The sequence below is a fragment of the Aythya marila genome (genome assembly GCF_965140915.1).
Source record: "Aythya marila genome assembly, chromosome: 5".
NCBI lineage: Eukaryota > Metazoa > Chordata > Aves > Anseriformes > Anatidae > Aythya > Aythya marila.
In genome coordinates this window covers 59,569,868-59,595,666 of record NC_139046.1, presented here as the reverse complement: position 1 = coordinate 59,595,666, position 25,799 = coordinate 59,569,868, and the positions used below count along the sequence as shown (strand labels likewise).

The 25,799-nt window shown below is 44.1% G+C and overlaps 1 protein-coding gene across 1 annotated transcript in view; it reads left to right on the top strand.

Moving 5' to 3' along the window:
* Positions 1-7,550: 7,550 nt before the first annotated feature.
* KCNC1 (potassium voltage-gated channel subfamily C member 1) overlaps positions 7,551-25,799 on the top strand; it is a gene marked incomplete at its 3' end in the record, with an annotated part of 104,405 nt that continues 86,156 nt past the window's right edge. Inside the window, exon 1 of the mRNA XM_082762652.1 lies at positions 7,551-8,305. Within this exon, the coding sequence (XP_082618778.1) occupies positions 7,736-8,305 (570 nt within the window). The 5' untranslated portion in view covers positions 7,551-7,735. The remainder of the gene's footprint in view (positions 8,306-25,799) is intronic.

Genomic DNA, 25,799 nt, shown 5'->3' with positions numbered 1-25,799 from the left:
CCAATCTCAGAAAGGCAAGGACCTTTGATGACTCCTCCAGAACAGACCACCTATAAATAAAATAAAGCCAAAGCACTAGCCACTTTTGAAACTCTAGCTGTAGTACATGGTAGGAGCTACATCCATCAGCTCTGTGTGCACACGTTTACTCTTTTTTTTTAAGCATGTAAATTTAGAGCCTTCAGGATTACTTCACTCAGCTCCTAGTAACACGTATTTAGCAGCTTCCATAAGCATGTTTTCGTTATGCACTGACATGAATCTTCCAATACTGTAACTTGAATTTCCCTTGTCACCAGCAGCTTGTTTTGCTGGATCTCGCCTAGATCAGCAAGACAAAGACAAAGACAAATCTATACCCTTCACAGAAATACACTTTGTAACAAAGCGACACATCAGCAAAGCTGTATGCTTTATTTCAGTTACTTAAAGGAGATTTTCTGTTGATTTCTTGAGGAACAATCATTTCTGTTTTGGGGAATGCTCATCAAAGATAAATCCTGACACTTTTACCACAGCCTTGACTAAAGCACATCTAGAAAAGGACACCATTTCTGACCAACCTGTATGCTTCAAGAGAAGCACAAGGCCTGGCCCAGTCCAGCTACGTGCTGGATTCAAGCAGGTGCTGGGTGTAAGACTGCCATCTGCAGCACTTGCTGCCCTTCTTGCCAGGAAGGAAGGAGAAGTCTTCTCTTTCCCTGTGAGAAACAGGGTCTGGAAACCATCTGAGCCCTTTTGCAAGCAACAGAATGCTCCTCGTTTGTGTGCACAAACCTGATAGTATTTACTATCAGTTTCATTTTATTAGTTATTATTTTTATTAGTTATTATTTTATTAGTTATTATTTTTTTATTAGTTTCACCTCCCATATCCAAATGGATTCAGGTGGGAGTTTCTCTGAGTTAATGATATGAAGAAAGACCAATGACAATCTCTAACATAAGACAATATTACTTTCTTTTTTTTTCTTCTTTTTTTTTTTTTTTTTTTTTTTTTTTCCCCAGAGCAATTTCCATTTATCTGATAGTTTGGTATCTGTCTATGCAATGCTGACGTTTCTACACTGGCACTCTTTCTGAAGGATCCTAAAGGGGTCTGCAAAACAAAGCCAACCTTCACTCGCAATCAAACTCAGCCCAGGACGAATGGATGGAAAACAAAATGCAATCCAGCAGGCCGAGTGCAGCAAACACTTCTCATCTCACAGCAAAGCCATGCAGTGGTTGAAGAACATGGATGAATATGAAGTCCAAGCAAAACCTAGGTAATTAGGGAGAAAAAAATAGCTTGGTAAGTATGCAGGAACTAGCACTCAACCTATCCAGCTTCTGTTCCCATGGCCACTCTCCCTAAAAGCAGCATGACTTCCCTGAACTGGGCTCTGTGCTACGCAGCCCTTCAGGCACGTGGCACCTCTAGGGCTCCCTCAGTCAACATCAAGCACCAATCAATTATTTTCTCCTTCGTTCTCATTCTTTCCATGGAACGCTTTCATCCAGCTACTGACCGTCCAAAGGGGTAAACCTAACCTTTCAGAAACGTAATATCATCTCTGCAAGTGCAGCTTTGTTTGTTTTTAAATGAGTTTCAAGGACAGAGCGAGTACATTGCACGGTGAAGTACATCACAGCTTTACATTTGAGGACCTCAAACCAAATGATTTACAAGGATCAATATTAACAGATAGAGCAATTCACAGCATGATGTAATCTAGAGCTGATGAAGGACTGCATAGAAATACTGTTGAGTTGTCATGAATGTAATACAAAGCAGCACAGATTGAATTATAGCATTCAAGCATTACAAAACTGGTATTCCAACCCCGCCTGCCTTTTGTTTTGAGATTACAACTCTTACAAATAAATCTCTCCCTCTCAGCTTCCTCCAGCTTTAAAACATTTTAAATGTGCTCTCCAAGTGTATTCAGAGATGTACATAAAGTCACAAGTTTTATAAACATCTCTTTTCCTTTTTTTTTTTTTTTGTTTGTTTGGTTGGTTGGTTGGTTGTTTTTTTTTTTTTTGCTTTTCTTAGAATGGTCAACAAGTTTTGTAAGAACCCTTTTGTCTGAATATAAATTGGCTGATGACTCGGCAGGCTTAAATTTAAGGAGCCAGTGCTTCATTGGTAGTCACCATTGCTGGTCTCCTTGTTGGGTACCTCAGCAAATGAAGAGGCTAAAGAGATGTGCAGAACAAGGTGCTGGTTGTATTAGCAAAGCACCAAAGCATAACACAAAGCCTCCTTGTGTGCTTTCCGTGCCCATACAACACTCTGTGATGTTGATCTGTGAATCCAGCACCTCCCTTAAGTGGTAAAATGACTTCATACAAGAAGAAAAAAAAAGTTCAAAGGTTATTCAGTTTAGGTATATTAGGGAATGTATGCTCAGTCACGCCCCACCCCCTAAAATGAGAGGAAAAATCCCTTGGAGTTTAGATTAGAAATCAGTGAGCTTCTCAACTAAAGCCCTGAGCAGAGAGCAGGGGATTTAGAAAGGAACAGCACACAGACCTACAAGCTAAGGTTTCCTTTGTGGACAGAATTTAAGGCTTCTGTCTGAAAGACAACCTACTTTTCATTGCATACTGTTACCCTGCAGATGCTGAAGCATAGGGCAGCAAAGGTGATGCCAGGACACCAGACAGAGAGGCGAAAGAAGGACTTACTCTTCCTGTGTCATCAGAACACGGGAGGCAGTGGGGTGACCTAACACGAAGGATAAAATTAGCAAGGGGACTGACTCTTTTTTTCTGTTACGTAGGAGTTTTAAAAAAAATAAACCAGACTGATGTCTCAAAGCTATATTTCCACTGTCACCACTGGAAGTGTTGATTTAGAAGAACAGCAAAGGTTGCAGGCACTCCAAATGACTTTAATAGGACTGCTCGAACTGCATCTATACTCTCCTGGGTAGCAGCTGTGCAACTCTGGCCTCTCGGAAGGCTCCCACACTGAAAAACCTTTCTACACTCCACAGCTTTTTTTTCCCCCTCCTTTAGCCAGGCTTTGGTCAGCCACAGCTCAAGGCAGATCATCAAAATCCCTCACCAGAATCAACTCGGGAAATAAAATGTAATTCCAAGGCCAACATCTTTTAATGCATTTTGGGAATTTCTGATGACATGACCTGCTGCTGCTTTACCAGAATCCTTTCCCAGACTGTGAAATACTTGAGCAACCTACCAAATCTGTGCCTCCCACTCAGGTCTCCCAGCTCTCTTAAAGCTTTGTCAGTTCTTTTTGGCAAGTAAAACTTGGTAATGTAACTATTAATTTAACTTAAAATGACAAAAGTTATCAGGGAGAAACTAGATAATTCCTGGACACACACATCCAGCTTCATATGAAGACATCCCTGTTTAACTTTTCCTTCCTGGGTGGAGAAGATACCCATCAGGGAGCTATAAAGGGGGCTGCTCTCAGGTCATTGACAAGGGATCTAAGCTTCTACTCTTTCGTTCATTTCATTCATTCATTAACTTCACTGCCATCAGCGGAGCTGTATAGGTGATCAAACGCATGCTCCTGCTTCTACAAGTTACTGCATTGTCTATAACGCAGGGCTGAAGGCACAGAGGAGACAGACAGCTATTCTGAAACTGAAAAGCCCAAACATGTACATGCCTGACTGTGACAAAATCATACAGATGTTCATCCCACGTACACAGCGGATTACAGAATCTCATTAAGGCCTTAGCAATCACTGCAGGGTAAGGGGAGACCCTTCAGCATCCCAGCAGCTGAAGACGGAGACTTGTGGTTTGAGCCAAAGTAAGAACTGGTTATAACATAGATATTTTTCAGTGGGACCAGAGGGGCAGAAGTGCTGCAGTTTGGGATTAAATGAACCTCTGTGGAAAATTTTTCCCCTAAATTGGAGTATCTTTGAAACTAATTAGGTTTGCTTTATCTATTGTAGTTCAAATATTGCCATTTGAAAAGGATTTTTATTTATTCATTTATTTTTTTTACACAAAACCAGGATTTGATATCACTACAGGGCAGGCTTAAATCAAAATTTTGATAATACACAGCACCTACTGGACTGAATTAAAACATGTTTTATATAAATTGACTACCACCTAGTTGATAATATCAACTGTCACTAAGTTAAAATCATACTATAATCTTCAGTGCAAAGCATTCTTTGCGTTTTAGTAGGTAGATACTTTCTGCTACGTACCTTACTTAATAAAGATCTTATTTTCTAATAGTTTCCCTCTTGAACTTCAAAAAAACTTGGAAAATTATGTTCTCTTTTTCCTTTTCCACATCAAAATAATATATAAATTTATTTTTCCAATTTATATTTCCAAGACAGCTTCTCATTTTGGTGGCTATATTGCTCACAGATCTTTTGCAGTAGGCAGCTCTTGGTGGCTGCCAGCTCTCCGTTCCCAATTACAGCCTTTGTATCTTCAAAGAAACCTCACAGGTCGCTTTAGCGTGGCCTCTCCACCTGAGCCCACGACAACTGTCTTTAAGCGAACCTTCCACGTTTTAACACGTACCTTCAGGTCACTTCTAAGGGCCTGGACCAGCCTCCAACAGAGACCCAGGCTAGAAGGGAAAGTGAAGTGACAGAAGCTTGCAAGAAATCCCTTTCATCCCCACAGTTGCCTGAGACCTCCATACTGAAATTCCTAAAGAGGAATCACTGATGGGGGAGAAGGTAGCACGGAAGGCAAGAGCTAATGAGCTGGAAAAGAGCCTCTACAGCTGTGGATGTGCCGGTGGCCTGGGATGCACAGATCCTCCCTCCTGGGTTAACCTCGGTAACTCTCCGAGTCTGCCCTACCATGCATCCCCATTAATCCCTAGATCTTTGTTGTGAAAGATAGTAACTTAGGGCAATTCTAAAATCACATTGTGGTTTTGTTTTTCTTGTCAATGAGTTATCATCCCCTTTTCCTTTTGTAATTCCAGGCTCATGTTTACAGACCTGCCCTCTTCTCGCTTATTGCCTTCTTTCTGGCGATTCGCAAGCCTTTTAGATAACTTTTCTGTGCTTGTGATTCTCACGTTTCTCCCTACACCACCAGTCTTTCTCTACTCAACCCAATGCCCAGGTAGCTGTTAGCTTTTAAGAGATCTTGTCACTGTCTTAAGGTAATTAAGTATTAATGTTGCCTTGGCATAGCCTCACTTTCCCTTTTCAATTTCACTGCCAATACCAGTAACGCGCTCCCTATTGCCTCATCATCCTCCGTCCCCACACCTCACACAGCACCCAGCTCCTAGGCCTTCCTTCTATCCCACCAGGCTCACGACCAATCTGTTACCATTCTTACTGGCAAATCTGGCCTGTAAGCCTCTTTGCTACATCCTGCTGCAACCACTGCAATGTTTTCTTCTCCACATCCCAAACACATGCAATGCTCCTTGGCAGCCTGAGCCATATGCCTCCCCTTGCCAACCCGACCACACCGCCTGCTCAGTAGCAGCCCTCCACTTCTTCTTTGCTGCTCTTCCAGCACGTCCAAACCTCCATCTCCCTTTGAGGCCCAACCTAACCATGTTCACAGAATCATCTAGGTTGAAAGAGACCTCCAAGATCACCCAGTCCAACCTCTGACCTAATGCTAACCAGTCCTCCACTAAACCACATCACTGAGCTCTACATCTAAACGTCTTTTAAAGACTTCCAGGGATGGTGACTCCACCACTTCCCTGGGCAGCCTGTTCCAATGCCTCACAACCCTTTCAGTAAAGAAGTTCTTCCTAACATCCAGCCTAAAACTCCCCTGGCTCAACTTAAGCCCATTCCCCCTTGTCCTGTCACCAGGCACGTGGGAGAACAGACCAACCCCCACCTCGCTACAGCCTCCCTTGAGGTACCTGTAGAGAGCGATAAGGTCGCCCCTGAGCCTCCTCTTCTCCAGGCTGAACAAGCCCAGCTCCCTCAGCCGCTCCTCGTAGGACTTGTTCTCCAGGCCCCTCACCAGCTTCGTCGCCCTTCTCTGGACTCGCTTGAGCACCTCCATGTTGAGGGGCCCAAAATTGAACACAGTACTCAAGGTGAGCCTCAGCAGAGCCGAGTCCAGGGGGACAATCACCTCCGTATCCCCAGTCTGTCCTCTCCTGCCAAGCATCACGGTGTTCTGCACACCGGGTTGGACCAGATCATCGTGAGGATCTTTCCCAGCTTTAATAATGCTCTCTATAGGTACCTTAAAGGAGGCTGTAGCGAGGTGGACCCAGCCAAGTGCCGGGTCCTGCACCTGGGGCGCAATAACCCCAAGCAGAGCTACAGGCTGGGAGAGGAATGGTTGGAGAGCTGCCAGGCAGAGAAGGACCTGGGAGTGATGGTGGACAGTCGGCTGAATATGAGCCAGCAGTGTGCTCAGGTGGCCAAGAAGGCCAACGGCATCCTGGCTTGTATCAGGAACAGTGTGACCAGCAGGGCTAGGGAGGTGATCGTCCCCCTGTACTCAGCTCTGGTGAGGCCGCACCTCGAGTACTGTGTTCAGTTTTGGGCCCCTCGCTACAAGAAGGACATGGAGGTGCTTGAGCGGGTGCAGAGAAGGGCGACGAAGCTGGTGAGGGGCCTGGAGAACAAGTCCTACGAGGAGCGGCTGAGGGAGCTGGGCTTGTTCAGCCTGGAGAAGAGGAGGCTCAGGGGCGACCTTATCGCTCTCTACAGGTACCTCAAGGGAGGCTGTAGCGAGGTGGGGGTTGGTCTGTTCTCCCACGTGCCTGGTGACAGGACGAGGGGGAATGGGCTTAAGTTGAGCCAGGGGAGTTTTAGGTTGGATGTTAGGAAGAACTTCTTTACCAAAAGGGTTGTTGGACATTGGAACGGGCTGCCCAGGGAAGTGGTGGAGTCACCATCCCTGGAGGTCTTTAGAAGACGTTTAGACGTAGAGCTCAGTGATACGGTTTAGCGGAGGGCTGGTTAGCGCTAGGTCAGAGGTTGGACTGGGTGATGTTGAGCTCTCTTCCAACCTAGAGGATTCTGCGGTTGACGATTCCCTGCTTCCCTCACAGGCGCTTCCCCGGCGCTAGGACCCGGCGGGGCGGCAGCGGGGCGCCTGCGCGGCTGCGGCGGGCGGCAGCGGGCGGGCAGCTCGGAGCCGGGGCCGGGGCCGGGGCCGGGGCCGGAGCCGGAGCCGGGCGGCAGCGGGAGGAGCAGCGGGCGCCCGCCGCCGGCCCCGCTCTGCGCCCGGCGCGGCGGAGCAGGCGCTGTCCCTTCAGCACCGCCGGGCGCCCCCCGCCGCCCCCTCCCCGGCAGCACCTGTGGGCAGCAGCGCCGCGCTTCTCCTCCTCTTTTATTTTTTTTTTTTTATTTTTAATTTTTCCTCCCCTTTCTATTTTTTTCTTTTTTTTTTTTTCTCCCCTTTCTTTTTTTTTTTTTTTTCCTTTTTCCTCCCCTTTCTATTTTTTTCTCCCCTTTCTATTTTTTTTTTTCCTACCTCCCCTTTCCTTTTTTTTTTTTTTTTTTTTTTTTTTTTTTCCTTCCTCCTATGTTTTTGGCCGCGGCCAACCAGCGAAGGGCCCTCCCCCTCCGGCACGGCCCCGCTGCTCCCCCCCAGCCTCCGCCGCAGCGGCCGCGCTCCCGGAGCATGTCCCCCCCTGCCCCTGCCCCTGCCCCTGTCCCCGCCTGAGCCGGGCAGCGGCAGCCCCCGGCGCCGGGAGCGGAGCCGGCCCCGCACGCAGCCGTCCCCTCGCGGGCTCGCTGCCTGCCGTGCTTGCTCGGATGCGTCTGCGACATGCCTGAGAAGAGACGAGATGGGCCAGGGCGACGAGAGCGACCGCATTGTGATCAACGTGGGAGGGACTAGGCACCAGACTTACCGCAGCACCCTCCGCACCCTGCCCGGCACGAGGCTGGCTTGGATCGCCGAGCCCGATGCCCACAGCCACTTCGACTATGACCCCCGCACGGACGAGTTCTTCTTCGACCGCCACCCGGGCGTCTTCGCCCACATCCTGAATTACTACCGCACGGGCAAGCTGCACTGCCCCGCCGACGTCTGCGGGCCCCTGTACGAGGAGGAGCTGGCCTTCTGGGGCATCGATGAGACCGACGTGGAGCCCTGCTGCTGGATGACCTACCGCCAGCACCGCGACGCCGAAGAGGCCCTGGACAGCTTTGGTGGGGCGCCCCTGGATAGCAGCGCCGAGGACGGCGACGTCGATGGCACCGGGGACTCCGGGGATGGGGAAGAGGAGCTGGAGATGACAAAACGCCTGGCGCTCAGCGACTCGCCCGATGGCAGGTCCGGGGGCTTCTGGCGGCGGTGGCAGCCCCGCATCTGGGCGCTCTTCGAGGATCCCTACTCCTCCAGATATGCAAGGGTAAGCCCCGCTGTGCCCTCCTCCCAGCGCCCCGGCACCCTCCGGCCCCGTGGCACCCGCACCGGGGGGGGTCACACACAACGAGGTGGGGGCCGTGGGGACACAACCCACGGGGCACGCAGGTGGACACCGTGGCAGGAGCTCGTGTACTCACCTGGGGGCTGCCAAGGCCCTTATTCTCTCTCCAGCATGCTCCTAAAAACGCACGGGCTGGGGCAGGGTCCCAGGCACGGGCCAGGTGATCCCACGGGAGAAGGGAGAGCTCCGTTCCTGCAGGTCATTTCTCTCCACGCACAGGTTTTGACAGTCAGGTATAGCCCCGTAAGGAGAGGCACCTTTGTCCAGCCCTCTTCTGAGCTACCAGCTCTCTCCCCTTCACGAGATGGAAAAAGGATCACGGGAGCTGGCAGTCCCTGTGGGAGCAGGGGATTTGGAGAGTTTCTTAGCCTGGACTGGAAAGGCAGTCTGTTCTCATACGTACCGTGTTAAATATTTATGATCCTGCTTCTCTGAGAATGGATAATTCAGTCGCTCACTTACCTCCCTACTCTGTCTTTTTCCCTTGTGGGAAAGGCAAAGTATTAATCAGAGGAGAGGGTTCATTCATGTAGCGGGGACACTGTGCTTGACAGGTTTCTTGCCTGGCTGCTGAAGGACAACTCCTCCCTCTCGGTGCCTGCAGTTGTTTGGGGAAGGGGAGCACACACTGGTGCAGTTCCCAGCATAGCTGTGAATAAAGATGGTCTTAAACAGGCACCCGACTCCTCTCAGTTGGTGCCTGCGGTGCTGTTACATACGAGGACAGTGACATTAATTAGGGCCTGATTGTGCAAGGGCAGTTAAAGGTAAGGAGCACATTTACTTCAGGAGCAACAGCAGGATCAAGCCCCAGGGCATCTGTTTGGATAAGCAGGAAAAATAGGTGAAGGATAGTGCCTTCACAAAGAAACGGGCTTGGGTAAGCGTTACTCTGCTCTTAAACATACCTTGCGAAGGCAGAGAGCTGCTGCCAGCCCTCCGTGGGGAAGGCTGGTGCTCTGGTGGGGGAGGATGAGCAGTGCTCCTGAGGACGATCAAAGGAGCGAGATCAAATTAAGGGGCGAATTGGATGGATGCAGGAAAGCTGTGGAACGGCAGGGAGCAGAGACAGGGAAGCTGGTTGTGTATGAATGGGTGGTGGGACCGGCTGCTGGATGGAGGCTTTTGGGCTGAGCAGAGATCTCCAGCAGGGAGCCACCAGGTCTGCAGACTGAATGAATGGGAAAGCTGGAGCAGAGCCTGGAGTTATATCTTGGTGCGTTTCTAAAGGTTCTTGTTTGCATACCCTTTGGAGACTTCCTCCCCGAACAAAGAAGTTAATATTTTAAATGAATTCCTTTAAACAGCACGGAGGATAAAGGAATAATAAAATATTTACCACAACATGAAAGGATGATGCTGTTGAACTGCAGCTTTCAAATCCCCGATTTCTGCCAAGGGAACATGGAAACAGAGAGGGAAGGCTGGAGGGTATCCTTCAAAAGGCTTAGTTAGCTTCCTTTAATCAAGCCTGACATTAGCAGGCATCGATTTGAATAGCAGATCTCTCTGGTGGCCAGGAATCTGTTGGTAGAACACATCTCAGGTCAAAGCAGTGTGCTTGTCCAAGATGCTGTGGACTGATCCAAAGGCCGAACGCATAAAGCTGCCCCAACAAAAAAGCTACGAACAGATGAGAGGTTAAAACACCATTTTTCTTGGAAACATTCCGATATTTTAGGTTGGAGGGCAAAATATATAACCAATATTAAGAGTCTATGATGTACAAGCTGGAATTCTAGCAGGAAAAAAAAACAAAACAAAACACGTTTCCTAATTCCCTGAGGGTATTTCCATTTAGGAATAGGCATTTTACAGAGACATTTTTTTTTTTTCCAGTGGTTATTATACCATTTATTCACAGTTACATGTGCATACCTGATGGAATTCAACCCCTGATTTACCTTTAACTTGTTCTTTTTTAAAGGACTGTTAAATTAGGGAAACATGATTTCTGAAGTTAAGTGTATACTGAATATTTCATGGGTTAAATACCATTCCTTAACTCGTATCTATGGAGACACAGGCCGTATGCATTAATATTTTGCATGAAGGAAGATGGCTTTCATCATCAACACATGCACACACTGTCCATTAAGGAGACATTAAAAGACACTTAACATTTTCTAATAAAAGCCATATGTTATGGTTATGGATGTAAAAAGAGACAGGAGTTTGATTTGTGCTTCTCCAACCTAATGACAGACACTGCAAAAAGATCTCAAACTCACAATAGCTAATTTATAGTAAAATAATTGACAGCATCATTAACAAGCGAATGGTATATTAAAGCAATGCTTAGCAAAGTATATAGTCAGGCAACAAATCCACCCTTACCTCCCTTATCATTGCGTGTGCTACTTTCAATTACTGACAATTCCAGACATGCAAAAATTAGAATTCACTGCCATTTTGTCAAAAATATACATCACAAAATTTCTCAGCCTAATTGGATCTTAGACTTGCGCTAATGGTTATTTTATATGTTTGGTGTATGTATTTGACACCAAAATGTATCCCAAGGTAACATCTTAACGTAAGCATCGATTTACATAACCTTTATACCATTACACTTGAGCAAGTACAAGGGACACAGCATACGAACATAGCTGCAGATCTGAATAAAGCAAGATTTCCCTGGGCTGTATCTGGTATAGTAATGCCGTGAACGATAAGGAACAGGCTAAGGCAGGCTCAGCATTTACTCCAATGTAGCCATTCCTGGAGCATTTCCATGAGCACTGTTTACAAACACAAGCCCTTTGACTACTTACCAGCACCTAACTGGTACCAAATGGTACCTGATCTCATTGCAGGTCTCAGTGTAGGTGGCCAGGTAGAAGGGAAGAGCACTTGTGTATTTCAGGCAAGATCAGCTAACTGCAAATTTGGTCTGTTTATAAACTTACTTTGACCAAACATAAGATCCCAGTTACTACTTGTTTGTTGTTAGATGCAGCGTAGTTAACAGTGCCCTGTTAAAACAATAGAGGCCAGGTTTAATTACATTCCAGGTTTCTAAATACTAATTCCTTGCGTAACACAATTCATTCTGAGAGATTAAACACTTTGCATGGTCTTCTAAATCTGAAGAAAAGGTAGCTTGTTTCAAATCACACCTTGCCTTAGACACCTACCTTAGTAAAGCAAAGAGGTCTTGCAGTTCTCCATACCATAAAGGATCCCATTTGGGTAACGGAGGCAAAGTTTGGTACCTGGAGGTCTGAGCAGAGCAGCAGATGAGGTGATGGAAAAGGCCAGCTTTACAGAGATACTGGGTGCACCTGCAGACCGGCAGCCATCCAAGGGGATTTGCAAAAGCATCTCCTCAGGCAGCTTAAACATCACCACCCACCAACGGGTACCGGGCACCTAAATCAGTGGGACATTTCTCTAAAGCTTACTAGGACCTTTTGCACAGCTTCAGGCACCTTTGTAAATGTATTTTCCCTACGTAGATACAGAGGGAAAATCCCCTCAGAGTTGCACAGACATGGTAAAGCAGCGTATCTGGGAGTTAGGTTGTCCTCAGGTTCTGCCTTCTGCACGCGTGAGACCTCATAGGCCTCTGCGCTCACCGTGTGTGAAAAATACTTTCCTAGCACCTCCTCTCCTTCAGTTTTCTGTCTGGCCATGCTGTTCTTACACAAGCCAAGCTCCAGGTGACTTCCTGAAGCACTGGGCCTGCAGGTGTCCGACATCCTTGCCCCCTTCCTTCTCCTCCTCCTCCCCAGCAGGGTAAGGTTGGGCTTGTGGCGGTTCACGGCCACGAGGTCAGTCAGGGTTTGGGAACGTGGAGCTCTTAGCAGAGCTCCTGTGTGACCACTCACATTCACACCGGACAGTCAGGCTTCGTTAAGGAACCCTAAGGGAAGCTTTTGTAGTCCTTCCACGTCAACATTTTGCCTGTTTTTAAATAAAAGCTGGTTGGGGTCCCATGGAAAGGCTCCAAAAGCTTGATTTGCCATCCTGGCACATACTGCACAGCCCTGATCTGGAAGAGGAAATAAAGGCTCATGGTAAAACTTATTCACCCGTCCTGCCTGTTCTCCCTTGGCACCCTGCAGAAGGATCAGCTTTCCTTGGCAGGTGACTTTGGAAAGGCGAATTTTGGTCACGAGGAAGGAGACAGCGTAAAGGCTAGTAGGGAAGAGATGAGAGAAAGGAATTTCTTCCAGCTTTCTTTTGTACGTTCAGGAGCCCTTCAACCCTGCTGTGTTCATTTAAGCTAGTTCTTCTCCATTTAAAACGCATCCCATAGGAATGGGAAGGCATACGGGACCCTAACTCCTGATCCCCCTACTGTCTTGGGAGGCTTCTGCTCAGTCTTTGGCCTGCTGGGCAGAGCTCAGGACCCGGTGAAATCCCCCGGAGAGGTGCAGGTAGGCATCACCCCTCGCGGCGAGGGCTTATACTGCAGCAGTCTCGTGCAGGACATGCTCAGCACAGGAATGCTCCTCGGACAGGCACCTTGGGAGAGCAGACAGGGAGGAGGATAGCGGCCCCACACGCATCCCCTACCCACAGGGGCCCTTCTCCCTGCAGGGGGATTTTGTGGAGCTGCTCTCCCACCTCGGGCCTTTGAGCGAGGTCTCCCCTGCAGAGGCATGGCTAATCCTGCACTGAAGCTGGCTGCAGTAATTCTCACCACATACGCTGACAATTAACTAGAGAGCCTAATTTTAACTGCACGCTGCATTACAGCTCTGGAAAAATGAGAATCCTTCTGCATTAAATGAAGTTTCCCCTGCACTTGTAGTATAATGGAATTACAGATAGACATCTATTAACCACCGTTCTGCCATTCATTATTAACATAGCTCCTCAAATCCCATCTTATTCCTATTTTCTCCCATCAAGAGACACGTTACTGCAAATCCTTACATAACCCATTAGTAAGCACGGCCTCGGCTCCTCTGCATGCTGTCCAAAGTAGCCTTTGCAATCCCAGCTGGAAAGTGTTGGCCATGGCCCAGCTTCTGTCCCTGCTGAGTTAGCCAAGGTGGGAGCAGGCAGGCTCACAAATAACTCCTGTGAGTTGTCCCTCTGGCTTCAGAAGGAATAAATTTTAAAGCTACCACCAAGGGGAAAAAAAAAAAAAAAGAAAAAAACTGATCATAGCAACCGTGCAGAACCAGGACTTCATTGGTTCGAGTTGTTCAGGAGCACATAGGAAGAGGGGATGTCTGCCTGGAAAATCTGACAGTCTCTTTGAAGCCACAACCTCACAGGAAGATCAGAGGGATGATGTTACCCACCTGACAAAGCTATGGCTGCGTAGCACAGACTTAGCAGTTTTAATTCATGGAAGGGTGTTTAATCCATTTGCCCATTTCCAATTTTATTTCTATTATCTTAAAACCTTTAAAAAGAACAGCATCTGTTGCCAGTTTCGTGTATATATATATATATATATATATATATATATATATATATATATATATATAAATATATATATATATCTTTAATCTTACTTAATTTTAATGTTTCTAGGTTACAAAATTTACTTGATTTAGCCAAGGCTGTGATTGTATGGATCATACCATCATATGCATACACATATATATGCCTTCCTATCACCAGCACCTCCTACGATGCTGAGTGGGATTTCCATATGAGGAAGGACTTCAAAATTAAACCATCCCAAAATACTTCTAAAAATGTAACCTTGGTGCCACTGAAATCAGTATGAATTTAGTGACTAGTTTCAGAATGATATTTGGTCTCTTCTCTCTTTAAATCCATCCCTATATGCCTTCAGTTATTTTCTTTGCCCTTCCCCTGACATTTGCTATTTTGGTTCTGGTTAGGGGAAAAGAAAAAAAAAAAAAAAAAAAAAAAAGGCAACAAAATACTGGTGTTCTGTGTTGGTGCATCACGAGACAAAGGATACAAAGATCCATTATTATTTTTATTGTAGAACTGATCAAAAATCGGATATATTAGACTTGCACCTAGGAAAATTATTTTTCCAATTTGTTTTTCCTTCTTTTGAACAGTATTTACTGGTACTCATCTTTCTTATTTTTAAAAATACAAGACTGCTCTGTGTGTATTTATGGTACTACCTTAGTATAGTCTATACATACTGCCTTTCTTTTACCATAAGGAGAGGTGGTAGCAAACCAGCAACAGAGGGTCCAGCCTTACTGTTACTGAAATTCCCTGCCAAAATTACCAGCCACTTCAAGGACAGAAATGAATTTTCCTGCAGTACGGTTCAGGAGAACAGATTAATTGCAGCGTAGGGCTTTTTTTTTTTTAATATATACATTGCATGTTTCTGTTCCAAAGCACTGAGGTGCAATAGATCCTAGCACCTTATTAGGAACGTACATTTTCAAATATATGTATTTTCATAACCAACGACCTGAGCACACTGCATCAAAACACAGAGCTCTAATGCTGGCAGAGCTCTTCATGATCTTAGTGGCATTTTTCACTGCAAAGGACTACAGAATACATCCCCATTCAAACCACATGACTTCAATTAATGTTCAATCAAATCATATCCAAGTGCTGTATTTCATAATAAAAAGGGCAAGCAGGGGTATTCAGATTGAAAAATTGAGTCCTAATTGATAATCATGTAAGTGTAAGCCTTTCTCATGCAAATACAGATGGCAAAGCTGAGTTTCCATTTTATATAGGCTTGATTTTATGAGATGCAGTGCATTCTTGTGGGATCACACTAACAGAACAGCCATTTTGAGATCTTTGCAACTGTATTTCAATTAGCTTAGTTACTACATGCTGAATTTGATCTGAGGAAAGAACAGCATTAGAAGGCTGACTTGGCTTTCTCTGCTGAATGTTGCATTACATAAATACGTGATTCACTCCAAACAGTACTCGGGAGGCACGGCGTTAGGATCAGATGAAATCAGAGAAATCTATGGAGAACCACCCCCTCCCTGCAGAATATTTCCCAAATAATTTTTACATCTCTCTCCCATGCTCAGTAAGGACCCAGATTTTGCTGTCTTCGCTCCTCCTCTGCTAGCGATCCCTTACTCCAGGAACGTCCCCGTTTCCTCCAGGCTGAGCACAAGGCACTGCCCGACACGGGTAAAGGTGAAAGGACCAGGCCCTAATTGATTTTTATTTCTTTCAGATATGATTTATAAGATATAATGGGGGCTCTAATAAATCACGCTATAAAAATGAAGAATAAGTCTGAGTCTAAGGCTTTTTACAGTGATTGCTTATGATGTAAGACCCTTTAATGACAGTAAGTTAAAATTGCATTGTAATGGCCCTTTGTAAATGCAATAAATCTCTGCTTTCAGTGCGCTGCGGACAGCCAGCAATGTGTGTGCTGCACATGATCCTCCAGCACAGGCACTCGCTGCTGGCACACTCTTATGTAATTATGTTGATACTTGAGGAGCAGCAGCAAACCTCAGCACTGCTAGATTTACATTGAGAAAATGGTCAGGACCATCCTGGTGTCGTGAAAGCGTGAAACTGCGTAAAATACCTGGCTGGCTTTTTATTTGGAAAATTTGGATAGAATATCCCTTCAAAAAAGCAGGAAGATGGATTATTGTTTTTAAATAACAAAAGACAAAAATCTATTCCTACTGAGTCTTACAATTTCCCAGAGACAAATACAAGACAGGACAGCCGTTTTGGTCTGTGCAACCAACCTGAATACATCCGATTTTCTTAGTGTCCTGTCCTATCTACTCAGCATCCACACACACAAATCAAATAATGCACAGAAATGCACCAACAGATTAACAGCTCCTTGATTTAACTGCAGCAGAATCCCTCATCCTGCCCACCTTTGCCCTCTAAAAAACACATTTGAAGCATTACCTGCATTTCCTTATTGAAATACAGAAAGATCTACTCAGTTCAGCTTGCCTATGACTTCACATGCATCAGAAATTCTGCTGCAGATTTCGCTTTGAAATTTCATCCCAATAACCCCATTCTAGTTGTCACTTTGGGTTCTTGCACTGTTCATTACTCCAGATCAGTTGACAGGTGGAGATGGTGGAGGCCGTCGCTATGATTTGTCCAGGCATAAACTAAATGAAAAACTTCGATCAGAGTATTTCTAATTCGATAACAGACTTCAGGGAAATGTATAAGGAGAACCCGCTACAAAAGGCTGGGCACCTACAACCTCTGTTGGAATGGAGATCATGTCTATGGCATAAAAGGACACGGGCAAGGAGTTAAGAGACTTTCAGTATAGTCCAGCCCTGTCTTGTAGGGCCATTGCCCCAGCTACCACTGATTTTAATGGGATCCAGCCGAGACCCATGCAGACCCACTTCAGAAAATTAATTTTCAGGACAAAGACAATTGTGAAATTCCCTCAGCACTAAATGCAAAAGGGCTTGCCTCCACAGCAGCCTCCGATCTCTACTCTGAAAACAAAACAACACAATATCGGCCACATTGTGCTATTCCTCTTTCTTTTTTTAGCATGGATCCCCCCATTGCTTACAGTGTGGAGATCTGCAAGAAAGCTAGTGACAGTACGTCTTAGCACTTCTTGGCAGTGTGTCCCGCATGCGGCAGAACTGATTTTAACTCAAGTTTTTTTGGTAAAGCACGTGTCAGGAGAAACCAAGAACAACCTAACTATGCTATAATAACTCAACCAATACCAGATTGAGTCAATTGCTCTTGTTTTTGTTGTTGTTGTGTTGGGGGAAAGGGAAGTAGTAGATCAACTACTATCTGAATTTTGCTTAAGTGATGTTGAAATTTAGTGTTCAGCTGATATGAGTTCAGCGTTTATCCTACCAAGAAGTCCCAAAGGTGCTAGTGATTTCATTAAAAGACCTAATGTAAATTTTAAACTGGTATAGATCTCCTGAAATGTTAGTTATGCCTATGCAGCAGGAAATCAATACTGCAAAAGTGCCTTCACTTTTCTAAAGAAAACATCTTTTGGAGAACCTGCTCCACGAAAAAAAGCTCCTTTTACCTTCTAGGTATCAGTGTGACGTGAACCAAAGGCAAATTACGTGTTTGAAATTCTGTAGCAATTCTATGGTGTCTTCAACTCCAAAACACAAATTTATCTTCACACATTTGATCATCAGCTATAGCAACTCCTGAGACAGCACGTTTACTGTCTTCAAGGGACATCTGGGCTAGGACAACAGGGTGAGCCTTTGTTCTGATTAGGTGATCGGTAGCTTTCATGCAGAACTGTCCACATATTGGACTTTCAAGATCTCACTTGTTCAGAAGTGCACACAGAGCTACATGCTATGAATTTACTAGAAAGCAGGGAGGGAAAAAAAAAAAAAAGCTGAGATTTGGACAGATGATTGCAAGTAACTGAATTAATGCATTTATCAAAGAAACATTTGTTAGCAGATCTGACTAAAGTCATTATTTGTGTGCCCTACTTGCTTGCATATGTTAGCTCTGAAGAAACCTCTCTGGGGTTTCAGCTAGCATCTACAGCACACCAGTAGCGTGAAGAAAGGCCATATCCGTATAGCTTCCCAAATGAACGTTTGCAATGGGGCACAGACAGCACATTCTGTTAGCTCATTAAACCAGATCGTTTGGGTATGCCTCAGCCCTCCTCCCTCATTTTCTGTGAATTCTACTCCATGTGGAATCGCAGGATGTTGAGTCTTGGTACATCATTTTCAAAATGGGAAAATAACTTTTCTCGGGTTACTTGCATTGTTTTTTTTTTTTGCACTCTAGACGCCCTAAAAGCACCAAGTTAACAATAACAACTGGTGGGAAGAATTTACACTGTGTGGATATAGTTTCGCAAACCAAGCTGGACTAGAGGAGGAAATACCCAAAGCTATGCTTCTTCAAAAGGTGTTGTACAGTATTGTACCTGGCTGTGCCCAGAGCTACCTTAGTATTGTTGGTAACTACCTTGTATCAGTCTTGTTAATGCCCAGATTTTTTCTTAAATGGGGTATTAGTAGCGTGAAGCAGTTCCCCTTATGCAATAATCCAGTGGTTACAGTTTTTGCTAAGGATATGAAATTTCGAGTTTAGTATATTCCTCCAACTGCAAGATTTTCAAGTTTTCACCATCTCTGCTCGGAGGGCTTCCCTGCTTCAGGCAGCCGCATAATCCAGGCGGTTAGTGAGGGTGATCCAGTCTGCACGGCACAGGGAATTCACAAAGCAATACACTGGATATGTGACAAAGCACTTTTTTTTCCCAATAATATGGAACTAGGCAGCTGCTCCCGTGTGATAATTCCACACTACTGAACTCAGCAAGGTTAAGAGCAGAAAACAGGTACCTGTAGTGACGTTGCCGGAGACCGCGTGACTTAAATTTTGTAGGATTTGTATATTAAACTGCTTGCCAGTTCAAAGTCAGTGCCTGTGAGGAAGTGACCAGGTGTCATCGGGTGGCTGACTCCATGATGAGCTTCAGTGATCTCTGCACAGCCCCTATGGAGAAGGAATGTACAAAACGCACAAAAAAGTAGCATCTCGATAGAAGTAAAGCCAACTTTTTCACCCCAGAGCCTGAGCAGTTCTTCTGCCGTGCTGAAAAGCGAGCTCCCAAGTCAGTGTAAGGACACACCATGTAATTTGTTCTGAACTAACCTGCATTTCCCAGGGCTATCAATCTGTCACCTTTCAGTCATGCCATGTAAATACATGTATTCTTAAAATCTCTGAAGGCTGCCTTTTCATCAATATTTTAACATAAACATTCTTTTCATTTAAATGGAAATTGATCACTTGCATTTTATTACTTTTTAATATTTCAAAGTGCATTAAAGGAAAGCGATCTCAATTCAACTACTGCCAGGGTAAGTTTAACTTGGAAAAGCACTAGAACAAGTTGTTGCAAGGTTAGTGCCTTTTACAGCACATATGCTTCAGGTCTGGCATAAACAAACAACACAGAAGTGATCGATAAGCATTCTAGCCATTACATTCACTGCCTTCATGATACACACAAAACTAGCCCAAATTCTCAGTAGAAACTCGTGTTAAGTATCCTTTCTCTACCTTATATAAGAGTCTTGTGAGGGGCTTTAATGAAGCGGAGGCAGTTTTTCAGTTTTTCCATCTGTTATCAAATCAACTCCTGCTAGAACAGAAACACAACTGTATTAAAATTTAAAAGTGACAAATACTGGTAAAAAAAAAAAAAAAAAGTCTTTCAGTGCTTCAGTAGCTTTGCTGTGCAGCCTAAAGAAGAAAACATTTTGATAATAAATAAAACATTTAAAAACCTGATTTAATTAAAAAAAAAAAAAAGACATAGCAGAAAAAAGAACGTAATGGTAAAAGTTGTAAACCAGAGCACAAAAAAGGAGGTTTAAACTAGAAATGTTATAGTCCACAGCATTCAGATTTAAGTTTTAATTTGGGGTAACACCTTATTTTTATATTCTGCAGAAGCTGGGGGGGGGGCAGAGGGGAAGCAAGCTTTAAAATGTGAATGTCACTGAGCTTTTTTAAAAACATCACGTTTATCCTATTTAATATAGGGTCATAAGACCAAGTTGTAGAGTATTCCAAAACCAAATTCTTCTGTCCCTCTTCCCATTTGGAGGCCTAAGGAAGGACCTGCAGGGTAAAACTCCAAAGAACACTCCAGTTTAGCTTCACTTCTGTGCAGTGGACTAAAAATGAATACTTAATATTTATATGAATCATTGTCAGTGTCAAGTAAGAAGAAGTTTATAAAAATAGAACCAAATCAGGGAAAGACTTTTAGATTCAGTGGGTAAATGCCTCTTTACGTACAGTATTATTTATAGGTATTTTTCTAATCTGGTCTGTCATCTTGTCTCTTAAAATTATTAGAAAGGGAAAAAGGAGGAACTACGGCAAACATAGATGCAAAAGTAATCCTGCTGAGAGCTGTGGCACAAGTACGAGCAAAAGCTGGGGAGTTTGGAGCTCTGTTCCTAGGCCTCTTGTTCTCGGTATGTTCCACAAGAAAACCAGATCAGCCTATATATATATAACCACCAAGGTGAAGTACTTTTTTGTGCTTCCTTCATTCCAGTAGGATTTCTTAGTGGTTGTATTTCTGCTAGGAGCAACATAAATAATTGTCCTTTGCTGTTATGGCATTTCTTGCAAATACAAACTTCCCTGGCTCTTGACTTTAACAGCAAGGTCCAATTCAGACCGTCAAGAAATTTCATCTAATCTCTTCTCAGCACGACTAAACCTATTTTAGAAGCAAGACGTCCATGGTTACAGGTGTAGGAATTGCGCTAAACTTAAGCTGAGATCCCAGGTGTGAAGGTTGGGAATGGCAGCTCCTTTTTGCAACCAGGATACTTGCTCACACCGTTCATCCCAACAGCTCCTAAACTTCTGTGGTATCCTTTGCTCCTCGTTTTGAGGACTTCAGCAAAAGGACAAAAATGAGGTTTCTGCTGGGAGGAAGGCTCTATGTGACTTTGTCCAGATACAGCAGAAGGTTGGTCTAGAGGTTTTGCTACAAGAGCTGTGATGTACACAGTGGCATAGGGCTCAGAAGGACATTCAGGAAAGTCTCAGTAGAAGATTTATGTGCTGCAACTACGTTCCTGAGCCCTGTACCACGTTTCCTGAGAGACCAGAAGCTGTAAAAAATCAATAAAGATTTGGATACAAATGGAAAATGCATCTTCTCATTCACTACCTGCACTGCACATGATGCTAGCTGTAATCAAGAACAAATTCCAGACAACCCAAAGCTATCAAGCTGCAGAATCCCTGCTAGCGCTCACTGCAGTCCTGCTATTAAAATGCCCACAGGCCGTGGAAACGCTCTTAAGCCAAGTCACTAGCCTAAATTCTGAATTCTTACAGTTAATAGAACTCACCACTAATTTGCAGTTTAGGTACAACCTTTTTTTTTTTTTTTTTAAAAAAAAAATAAACCTACCTTCATCGAAATGCTAAAGAATCACTGGTGGCTTCGAGCTTCTCACTATGCGGAGGCACTGATTTAATTTTTTAAACATACATGGAGAAAGAGACAAGCTGAAAGTGAAGTGTCATTGGTCCTCTTTACCATTTATTCCACAGCCTCATTCGTCTTTGCATTACAGCTTTTGGAAACTCTGCAGATGATGCTTAGGGAGAGCCTTCTCACAATGTACAGCTTTTTATTTTATTTTATTTACTAAGAAACAGCTTTTGGAGTATCAACAGTTATAGTGTGTGTATTCTGCTGTTTAAGATCTACAGCTGGCCAAATACATGTACATATATTTTCTGGAAAAACAAACAAACTTTTCTACCCCCTCCTCTTAAAGAGAGTGTATTAAAAGTCTCTCTTTTCTTCATGAGAAAATAATCATTTTTTCTCCCATTATTAGTTTCTTGCCTCCCTCAACTTTACTTCAGAAAAAAAGTGAAAAGCTAAAATGGTGGGTGGAAAGAGCAAAAGAGCCAGTGGAAGGGGGGAATGACAGAAATATAAAAAGCAGCTTTCTCCACAAACCTACTTAACTGCTACAAGCTTTGGAAAGGAAAAAGCCTTGCCGGTTTGAAGTCTGCAGGACACATAAGGCAAATATCGTTGAACATTTTCAAGGAAAAAAGGACTTTTTTTTCCAATTTCCATTGAGTTATTTCCAAATAACATTCCACATGTCCTGCTTACAGTCCTATAGCTTTGTGTTGGGTGGGTTTTTCTTGTTTGCAAATTAGTTGAGGATAAAAATAGGTTTCCACATAAATCAGGAGGATAGGGGCTCGCTTGTGATTTTTTCTTCACCTTTCTCAGCCTGGCTTTGTGTTTCTGTGTCCCTTTCTGGACAAAAAACCACTCTTTCTTTTAGGAGGATCAACATCATCTCATCCTTCTGGTTGTTCCCCCTTCACCCAGAGGCTGTGGCGCCAGTTCTGTTTTTAAGCACCATTTAATTGTTGTTGGATGACTGACCTGCTGCTCACAGAGCAGGAGATGCTATGCAGCAGAGGAACTGCAGTCATCATCAGGCATTCAAAGGACACTCCTGAAGCAGAAGTACAGAAAATAGTGGGTTCCAGTATAAGCAACGAGAAAGAAAATGTCAGAAGTAGGACATGGCAAATAGGAGACAGGAGGAGGCCTCAGGATTAGAAGAACAAATGACTGTGAGGAGAGGGAGGTCCCACTCTTCAGTGCATTTTGCTGTTGCAAGCTTGCCAATAAAGTGTTAGGCTCCACAGTGAAAAACCTCTTGCACTGGAGAAGCCTTTGCTGTAGGGGCATTTGAGGTTCTTGGGCAGTGAGTTCAGATGCACTCATTTTTTTTACTGTGGCCTGAGAAGGTCAAACACCTTGATGGCTGGCACGAGAGCTTGGCAGAGAGAAGAAAAAAAAAAAAAAAAAAAAAAAAAAGGCCAAATTCATCTATTTAAAAGCCTATGGCAGAGACTTCACCATTCCAACCTAGCCAAAACAGCTTCTCCTCTTAAGAGTCCTGTACAATAATTATGGTCTTCACCACACAGAGACTTCTTTCAGCTGTCATCCAACACTAAATGGCATTTCAGGAGAGGGAAATAAAAAAATAAAAAAGCTGGCCTAATAACTGCATATGGTACTCGTGGAAGTGAGAAGGAGCCACAAGGCTCTTGCTCTGTCAGACCAAAGGATGCAGGTGTCTGTGTCAGTCCCCATAAGTATTATTCCAGGGATGATTCTCATTGCACATCAAATCCGGGGACAATTAGCAGCCCTTGGCCCTTGTTTGACCACGTCACTTAAAAAGGAAGTCTGAAATAAACACAGTCTTCAATTGAGGATATGTGATGTCTAATGAAAAGATGACTCTGTTATGAACATTTAGGATTCAGTGGCAGATACAGCGACTGTGCTGAAACAAGAGGCAAGGCAGAGAAAAGCAGCACCATCTCGTGTAGGAAGCACGGGAACGCACCAATTCTTGGTCTAACTGCAGAAGTGACCTCTGGCAAGCCCCAACTTCTTGATAGTGATTTTTTTCCATCTGTAATCAAGAAAACAGAGCACAGTAATTTGGAGATAAAGTTTTACGAATCTCCAGTATCATGTTTGCTTTAAGCAGGTGAAGTGAGGACACCTTTTTGACAGCAGAAAGAAGTGAAGTTCTCCTCAAAATAAATCAGAGGGATCAGAAGGCAATCTTAGATTTGCTTCATTCTGATTATTCAGCATTCCTCAGTAAGATTGACAGGAAATGAGAAAGCAACGCTTTCATGATTCAGGGAGGTAAAAATTAGGACCATTTAAGACTATCTACAAAACCTTTCTAAACAACAGGTAAAAAAAAACAGATTATTTTTGCTCCTTCAGGTGAAAAATGAAAGCAGAACATGCGTAACAGATTACTGACAGTATTGACTACTACAGAATATCTAAGTAATGACAAACTTTAAAAGGAAATATATATATATATATATATATGTCCCAGAGAAATTTTAAAATGAAGCATGAAGAATTGAAGCACTAGTAGACGTATGCATACCGTACACATTAACTGGTTCCAGTTTACAGCAACCTCATAAAGCCAGAAAATAGTCTACATGAATCTAAGTGAACACAATAATCCAAGTGAAAAATAATCTAAGTGAACCCATCGCCTCCACAACCCGTGTAATCTGAACAGGGATTTCAGACTGAAGGAGGAAGTTATACATCAGCCCTGAAGTGGCAATGGAACGAGCCCTTGACTTTTATCTTGCTTGTTGTCAGCAAACACGCTGCCTTCCCAGAGCAGGCAGACTAAGTACGAGCTGGGAGCTGTGTCTAGCAAAGCGGGTCTCTTCCAAGAAGACCAACACCCTACAGCACGAGATGCCAGAGCAGATGCTGCGTGTGCTGAAGCCCGACATATGCTGAAGCTCCCTGAGCAATCACAGAAAGGCAGAAAGCACACTAGGATCAGTCACGTTTTTTTTGGCTGGGGTGGGCTAATCTCTAGGATCATCTCTATTATTATGACAAAGGCACCAGGCAGATATTGAAGATAAGCTGATGGCTTCCTGAGAAAACACGCAGCTGGAGGTGGCAGGGGTGCTACTGCAGATCAGGGTGAGAGGAAAGGAGTCAGGGCAGACAGAAGAATGGCACTTGGACCTTTTCTGTCACTTGCAGTAGGCTAGAACAGGCAGCAAGCTCGTTACTCCCCCAAAGACTCCAGGAGTGAGGCGGACAATACAAGAGTTGCACATCTCCTTTGGAGATACAAATCATTTTGAAAATCTCCTCTAAGACGCAGACCACAAGGTGTGTTGGGCATGCATGAACAGCACGAGACTCACTCACTGGTGCCTTCTTCCACTGTAATAGTGCAGTAATCCCCATTACAGGTGAGCAGAAAATGGCTATGAAATCTCTCAGGGGGCATTCAGGTCCTTGAAAAGAAATGTACAGCTTTCCAAGAGTTAATTGTAACTCATATTTACCATTGCATTTTTTCTTAATGACATACAGGGATGGCCTGAAATTGCTTTTATCCTGCTTGTCTAACTCAAGGCATCTAAAATGTCAAACTGGACTTGCCTGTTGTTTTTTGTTTTTTTTTTTCCTGGAGCAATCCCTGAAGGTACCAGGAATTCCTCCTTTGCTAAATAGAAGAACGAGGGGAAGGTGCTGGAAGTTTAACCAAAAAAACACTTTCCTCCCCAATGTTCATTGATTAAAATTAATGTGAAGTTAATCAAAACTCAAATCAAAACAAAAAGAAAGGTCAGGAAGAAATAATATTAGAAATATGTTTCCCAGTCAATTGGTTGCTTTTCAGGCTTTAGCAATGCAACTTCAAGACTTATGCAACCACCACAGAATTTGCTAGGTCTGAATTCTACTTTAAAAGCACCCATAAGCAGAGACTTCTCACCAATCAACTCCTTCTTATCCAAGCCCACTTTTATTCTCCTAAGGAAAAAAATAATAAAGGAATAAGCTTCCTTTTAAGTCTCCTTCGTATTTTCAGCCTCCTCAGATGCCACTGCAGCATCAGAGAAGAAAATATCAGGCACCTTCCTTCCTGCTTACTGCAGATCGAGTCAAGGGCACTTTGATTCACACAGGAGTCACTGCCTCACAGTACACAGCACTTGCAGAAAGAAACCTGGGGGAATCAGTTTATGGCAGCTTTCCTATTGTGCCAGGTTAACAACATACGCATCCCTGAACTTTTAGCCCGTACTGGAAAAAATGGTATTTGCTAGAGCTACGTAGCTAAAAAAACGTATTTTGCAAATACATGCTGCAATCAAATGTCTGTTTGTAACATCTATGACTTGGCAAATTGACTTGCACATCAGACACACATTTTGATGGTTAATTTTGAGCCCTAATGCAGCAGAGCAGTCTTCTCTCTGGCTGGTGTCTATCCTTTTCAAAAGGCAAAGGAGTGCATAAATTATGTTTAAAAAGAGGTAGGCATTTTCTACCCACAGCGTAGAGTCCCTGTAGGTGGATTATTATCCAGGAATACCAAAGAGGTAGGAAGTCTGTGATTTAACC